Here is a 7,434-nt window from a genome sequence, read left to right as displayed (position 1 = left end):
ACTGGATGTGACGCTTCGCAGCTGCCCGTCGTTTCGCTGCCCCGAACCGAAAGGGTTGGAGTGGCTCGGTTTGGAGTTGTGGTGGTTGTTGTTCTCGCTATGCTTGGCAGAGCACCGTAAGGATGCTCTGCAGTAGAGTAGATCTGCCCCAGTAGATCTTTCTGGGGCTTTGGACCCGAGTTGCGCAGAGGTGAAATAACGACCGCCTTATAAGCTACTCTATGCCTCACTGTTTGATAACGCCAATAGTGCTCTCTGTGCTGAAGTGCTAAAATCAGCACAGCACGACCTGTGGCAGCGCACCGTGTGAGCATCCTTCCTTAGCAAGGTCTTCAGAACACACATCTTGCGTTTGAACGGTAGGAAATTCAGAGCTTGCTCTCGGAAAAGCAGTGTGTGTATAGATGCTCTCAGGTACAACATTGAGGCCAATTTGTATGAACTCATTAATAGAAGGATTTTTGTTATTTTTAATGATGCATAAGTTGACAAAATGAGGAGTAAGGCTGCTCCTGAAGAAGGACTGGTTCCACAGAGAGTGGTAATGACTTCAAAGCCTTCTCAGTTACCTGGTTTTGGAGTGCACACTCTGCTTTGCACTTACTAGGTGGTGTGAGTCCTGCTGGAAGTGGCTCAGAGCACTGTGACAAGAGCTGGCGTATAGATCATGTAGCAAATGAAAACTATTCTTCATGGTCAAGACACCACAGTTCTGGGGGAGCCCCATGCATATTCTGGGTGTTTGTTCCCCAGTCTCTTAGCTGCCAGGTACTTCAGAAAAATATACAGACTTTACAAATAGAAGTTGCTCCTCTGTAATATACAAAACATATGCATGACCAAATATAATTCTTGTCCAAATTAAATGTCTTTTGAATACAGCCAGACGTAGGAATCTGACCTTCAAAGATGGAAGATTTTTATGATGATATCAGTTCTGCAATCAAAACTGAGATTTAATGATTACTGCAGCTATCGGTCCTGCTAGCTTACATCATACCTACTGTTACCACTTGGTTCTGTTAACACATTTCCACTTATGTGCCTTGAGTGAGCATGCTGTTGGAACTTCAACTTCATGCAGTTTATTATATTGCTACATAGTGCTTATTAATGCAATACCATTGTTCTTCTCTAGATTCAGCAAAAGCGTGTCAAAATTATTCCATTTACATTAATATATTGTTTGTGAGTTTTGGTATTTTAGGCCCCAAATCTATGCAGATATGTAACTACTTTTTTCACAGTGTTGACTGACATTGATTCATAATCTAATCAACCTTCAGAGTTACATCCTCTAGAGTAGTACCACTTGGTCATCACTAGGAGTTAAAGTACAGCTAATTACAAATTTCTGCATTTGCAGGAAGAGGAACGCCCCATACAATACTTAGTGACAGCTACTATAAGAGCTCTAAAGATTTTGTGAAAGCTGAGCTGTCTGTCAAATACAGAAATGGTTTACAGTGACTGATATTTAATGTTTTAGATAGGTGAAATGAGATGTATCACCCTGACTCCATGTGTTAACACTTCAGTAAGAACAGAACTGATGCAGTCCATTTTTTTTCCAAGCATGATGCTGCATTTTCTTTCCATCTGAAGCTTCAAAATACCTGCAAATGTCTATACTAATAAAACCTGTAAAAGTTGTAAGCTTCATCCTGAACTCAAGGTAAGTTCTACTTAGCAAAGTGCGGATATGTTAAAGTGCTGACATACATGATTTCTTCTGCACATACTACTCACAACAGATAGTGAATGGAAAATGAGAGGTTGTGGGCTGAGAGAATAAAAAACAATCACTTTATCTTGTTTTCCTTCCTTCTCAAATCAGCAATGACTGTAGGCCACTGATGTTTATTTTACTTTCTTAATAACAACTTCATCTGCTATCCTCCACTTCCAATACCTTCCATAGACTGAATTTTGGGTTCTCTTGCTCTCACTCTTCTCACTCCTTGAAGCCTGACCTCCTTAAGTGGCTACAGAAATTCTGACAAAGAGATTTCTATGATTGTGTGACAGACTCCCTCTGCGTAGCTGTTGCCCAGGGGAAGAGCCATAAATAAATAGCTAGCTTCCAAAAGCCTGCAGTAACCAGTCACATCTGGGAGTGCTGTGTGTTCCTGTGCAGAATCCACTGACCAGAGCAGTGTGGGCTCTGCTGCCAACCCAAAGGCGTGGGCAGCCAGCACCACACAGCACGTCAGCCTGCAGTAGGACCAAGCTCTCCCGTTTGTCCCCACAAGAAATGGCTGCATGGAGAGCTGAGTCAGTAGCCTCCACCTGCCTACAGTTGCCCTCTGGGCACCCTAGTGTGAAGCCTGCTCCCTCTTGTTCAGTGATCTCACAAGCTCTACAAAAATCACTTTAAGAAAATTTTGAGAAAATGGCTCCTCCTTTTTATCACTGAGGTATATGGGAGACAGTATGAACAATAGCAATTACGTGATTTTTAAGGACTGGGGAACATAGTGGATTTTTTTTTTTTTAGGAACTTTTGTGATGGTCCCACAGCAAAACTAGACAGCTAATAGCTTTCAAAAAAAAAACAAACAAACGGCTCTAGGACTGCCATTATAATTCTTATAACAACATCTGTGGCTGCAGCATGTGGGTGAGCTGCTTGCATCAGTGCTGGAAGACAGCTTAAAAGGTTGTTTGTATTCCAGCAACAAACATGTGGCTGTAATGGGATGTGGCAACAAGCTGGTCTCAGTTTCATGGATCCAATGTCTTTTTTCAGGACAGAATTCTCAGCAGCGCTCTACTTTGCAGATATGTAGATAGCAGCATGGGAGGGGGAGACAGGAAATTTGTGTGATCTCTTAAGCAGCCTGCCTGTATGTCTACAGCATACAGCTATTCCTGAGGGATACCACGTGAGCTGCTACCACAGCACAGTCCTTAATCTGACACCTACAGAGAGCTCCAATCCCTCAGTAAACTGCCAGTGAAGTTAGTCTGTCACTGTAGAATTGACCTGTAAAAAGTTCAGCGGTCCTGTCAGTCTGCATTACTCTCTGGATATTGGCTGCTGAACTGCATTCATAAAGCGAAAATGCTTGAGAAAAATATGGTTCCATCAGTTTAGAATATGAATTCCCTGTTATACTCATGAAGCACAGAAATGTTGACACCTTCATGCTGAAAAACCAAGTGCTGCCACAATGAAGACTAAGCTCCTGTGCACTTGTATTTCTTGTTTTGGTGTAAGATTTGAGCTGGCAGTGTTTTCAAGACACTAGTAAACATGTGTCATTGTTCCACGCTGAGATCAGCTTTTGGCATGAGCTCAGGAATTTGATTCGTTACGCTATCTGGAAAGCATCATCTGAGCCAGCCTGCTGCCTCAGATGGACAGGGCTCTACCTATTTAGATCCTAGATATAAAAGAAGCTGGAATAGACATTATGGGTATTCATTTTCACTTTGTTTTTTTGTTTCATTCTTTTACTCTATTAATATGAGATGGAGTCCTGCTAATCAAATTATCTGACTGTTTTTCAGTGGTGGGGAAAATGATGATGACTCAGACCAGAACTGGAAACCACCAGAAAATGACCTGATCCAGAAGTTGATAGCACAGATTGAATATTATTTCTCAGATGAGAATCTTGAGAAAGATGCCTTCCTTCTAAAACACGTGAGAAGAAATAAGATGGGCTATGTCAGTGTTAAACTCCTCACTTCTTTTAAGAAAGTAAGTTAACTTTTTAAAAGTAATTTGCTTTAAAAAACATAGGGAGGGATGAAAATAACTTCTATAGGCAGTTCTACAGTCTTCCTCTTCACCTGCCTCTCTGAGGCCTTGACTCAGTTTTAATGCAATGGTGATCGTTCTCATCTATGACATTAACTTCTGAACTCTGTTATGGTTGCCTGGAGAAATCATAGGCATTTTTACAGGACTACACTGTTGAATTCTGTTTCTGGAGGGAGTAGGGCATGGTGATTGTAACAATGGAAAAGATTCATTTCTAGATCAGCTACAAATGAGTAACTCAGTTATCCTAGTAAAGTTACTTTATTGTCTCTAAGAAGGGCCTTGGCAAAAGCATGAAGATCCCAAAACCAAACAGAAGTATTAGAGGTTATCAAGCAATTAAAGTAACTTTAAGTTGAGGCAGTTTTTATTCATAGTTCTTTGGTTGTTTTTGTTTCACATTAGAAACTCCCTTGTATGTGCATGTAACAGTTCTTAAATTACATTTTAAATACTTTGTCAGGATTGTAAATCTTCGCAGAGCTATTCATCACAGAAGCTAAGGCAATCTGAGTTCTTCAGACCACTTCAAACAGATTTCAGTGGTAACAGTTAAACTCTCAAAAACCTCTCTTTGGAAAGGCAGAAATTTTGTGAGAACTTTGTTAAAAAGGAGGGGGGGAAAAAAAAAAGACTTTTGAGGGATGAAAAATGAGTTCTGTAAAAGTAATACACAGACAAAACCACCAAACAACATGCATTTTGGCCATGTTTAGACCTAGATGTGGAATCACTTCAGCAGGCTTTAAACTGAAGTAATGTTTTCCAGTCAGGTTTAGTATCAATTCCTATTTTAATAGGACACGAGCTTTCTAGAAGCTTGCTCATGCCCATTGCAGTGGGAAATCTACTTTTTTTGCTCAAGTCTGCTATGTGTAACTTAAATCTAGGTTTGGCTGTAGACTGGAGCCTGAATCTGCCTTGGATATTCACTGAATTGTTTGTGTGGGTTTGATCAGATGTGCTGCTTAAACTGTGTCTGTCTTCAAGGTGAAACACCTTACCCGTGACTGGAGAACCACGGCCCATGCATTGAAGTACTCAGACATGCTTGAGCTCAACGATGATAACAGAAAGGTTAGAAGAAATACACCAGTTCCAGTGTTTCCAAGTGAAAATCTCCCTACCAGGATGTTACTCGTGTATGATATCCACATGATTTCTGAACTGCAGGGTCTTAAACAAGAAAATGGGTGTATACAAGAAAAAGTAATGGAGTATCTCCTCAAAGCTTTTGTAACTTTTGGTGCAATTTCATCAGTTCGTATTCTCAAACCTGGTAGGGATCTGCCACCTGACATCAGGAGGTTCAGCAGTCGGTATACACAAATGGGAACACAAGAATGTGCAATTATAGAATTTGAAGAAGTAGATGCTGCTGTACAGGCTCATGAATTCATGTGTGCTGAAAAGAAAGAGATTGGCATGAAAGTTGTCCTAATTGGCATGAAACCTCCAAAGAAAAAGGTTCCTAAAGACAAGAACCGTGATGAAGATAGCAAGAGTCTTAAAAAGGTTAGATCCCTTAATAAGAGAGTTGAGGAACTTCAGTTTACTGGTGATGAATCATCAGCAAATAGCTCTTCTGAGCCAGAGAGTAATCCTACATCACCACTGTCAGGACGCAGAAGTACTGCAACAAGTACTACAAGTAAGTTGAGTCCCATCATTCACCCAAACAACCATCTGAGTCCTAACGTATCACCCAGATCAAGTCCTTGGAACAGTCCATCCTCTCTAAGAAAAGTGACCAAAAAATCTCCACTGGCTGAAGATGGCAAACTTAACCCAAGTACTAGTCCTGAAATTCCAAGAAAATGTATAGATTATTCTTCAGATAGCAGTATTACACCTTCTGGTAGTCCCTGGGTACAGAGAAGAAAAGCTCAAACTATAACACAAGAGAAGAGTCCGGTCAGTAGCCCCATGTTAGCTCGGAAAATACAAAATGCAGATGGTCTACCTGTAGGGGTGCTGCGGCTGCCTAGAGGTCCTGATGGCACTAAAGGATTCCACAGTGGCTGTGAAAGAAGGAAAGCTATGAAGAATGAATATATCCATCTTTAAAAAATAATTTCACAAGTCAGTCAAGTTCTTTTGTTCAAGCCTGGTGAAAGACTCTTGCTTAAGTGACTGAGTTGAGTCAGTATTTAATTTTTAAACATTTTATATTCATATGGAGACTTTATCATTTGTATATTTGTATTTTCACTTTGTAGAATCACAGAATAGTTAAGATTGGAAGGCATCGCTGGAGTTGTCCAGTGCACCTCTTCTGTTCAAACAGGGTCAGCTGCATCAGGTCACTGAGCACCATGGTTGGGTTCTGAGTATCTGCAAGCTCTCTGGGTAACCCATTCCAGTGTTCAAACACCCACACAATAAAATAAAAATTGTTTCCTTATGTTCAGATAGAATTTCCTGTGTTCAGTCCGTGCCCCTTTTCTTTTTACTAGATAACACTGAGGAGAGTCTGGCTACATCTTCATTCCTTCCCCTTGGATACTTAAATGCATTGATGAGATCTCCCTGAGCCTTTTCCAGTCTAAACAGCTTCATCTCTCTCATCCTCTCATATGAGAGATGCTCCAGTACTTTAACCATTTATGCACTTACCTTCTGCAGTTCTCTTATCTGCATTTTTTCTGTGTTCGCTTGAAATGCCTAAATATTGAAGCAGGCAAGTAAGATCATTAACACAATTACATTATTTGCAAACCTGAAAAGCAGTGTGTCAGTGTTCACTGTTCAGCAGTTGTATTTCAATAAGCTTGGTATGAATTCCTCCTAAATCCTAACAAACACAAGTTTTGAAGACCTTCTGGGTTTGTCTCTAACTCTGAGAAATGTGCTACGGTCAGCAGCTGCTCTCTGCTTACACATACCTCCCAAGTCACTTGTTTAATAGGACCAAAGTGCTTGTTTTCTTGTGATGTGAAGACTGAGCATTGAAGACTGTTTTATAAGTTTTATCTCATGTAATCAGATGGAAATAAACTAAATATTAACTCAGTCTAAATCTATTTCTTTCACTTCAAAAATAAGAAATTCTAGGAATATTTACTCAGAATTTACAGTGCATTCAGTAAAGTGCCCTCTCCCCCCTACTCTCATTTCAGTAAATAACTGCAGTAACACACTGCCAGAGACTGATCTACAGAAATCCACTAGTTCTGTGTATCATTGTTCAGCCACCCAAATGTATTTTCCTAATGTTTTCCTTTGACTTCACATAAATGGAATCCTCCAAGTTGACTCCTGACTTTGCTTATTGGCAGAAGCATTGTAAAATACACACATTATTTGTTATAAATATATATATTATACATACATATATATTATAAAAAGTTATGTTTTTGTTGTTGTTGTTTTTGTTTTCCTTCTGTTTGTTAAATCAACAGCATATCTGCAAGAATCTAAGGGACAGGTGAGTACACAGTCTTCAGATGAGTGATTCTCTAATTCTACATTATGTACAACTGCATCATCTCACTATGTATCCAGAACAGCCCTGTTTCATTAATAACCTGTTACTATGAACCTATGTAGCACCCATGTGTCATCATGTGCCAACCTGTTTTTATCAGGACTACAAATGATACAAGGCAATGTTTTGGAGACACCCAGAAATCAATTAAGTGGAAATACTGGAAAGTGTATATAAT

General features: G+C 39.9%; 1 protein-coding gene across 1 annotated transcript; it reads left to right on the top strand.

The window, feature by feature from the left end:
• The first annotated feature begins 17 nt into the window (after positions 1-17).
• LARP6 (La ribonucleoprotein 6, translational regulator) lies at positions 18-7,019 on the top strand. Its single transcript, XM_010717287.3, has 3 exons — positions 18-1,675; positions 3,514-3,706; positions 4,760-7,019. The coding sequence occupies exons 1-3, from the start codon at positions 1,623-1,625 to the stop codon at positions 5,834-5,836; spliced, it is 1,323 nt and encodes a 440-aa protein (XP_010715589.1). The 5' UTR covers positions 18-1,622; the 3' UTR covers positions 5,837-7,019.
• Positions 7,020-7,434: the final 415 nt, after the last annotated feature.

This window comes from Meleagris gallopavo, chromosome 12 (genome assembly GCF_000146605.3).
Source record: "Meleagris gallopavo isolate NT-WF06-2002-E0010 breed Aviagen turkey brand Nicholas breeding stock chromosome 12, Turkey_5.1, whole genome shotgun sequence".
Taxonomy (NCBI): domain Eukaryota; kingdom Metazoa; phylum Chordata; class Aves; order Galliformes; family Phasianidae; genus Meleagris; species Meleagris gallopavo.
The sequence above is the reverse complement of the archived record's forward strand: the minus strand, read 5'-3'. Positions and strand labels throughout refer to the sequence as shown.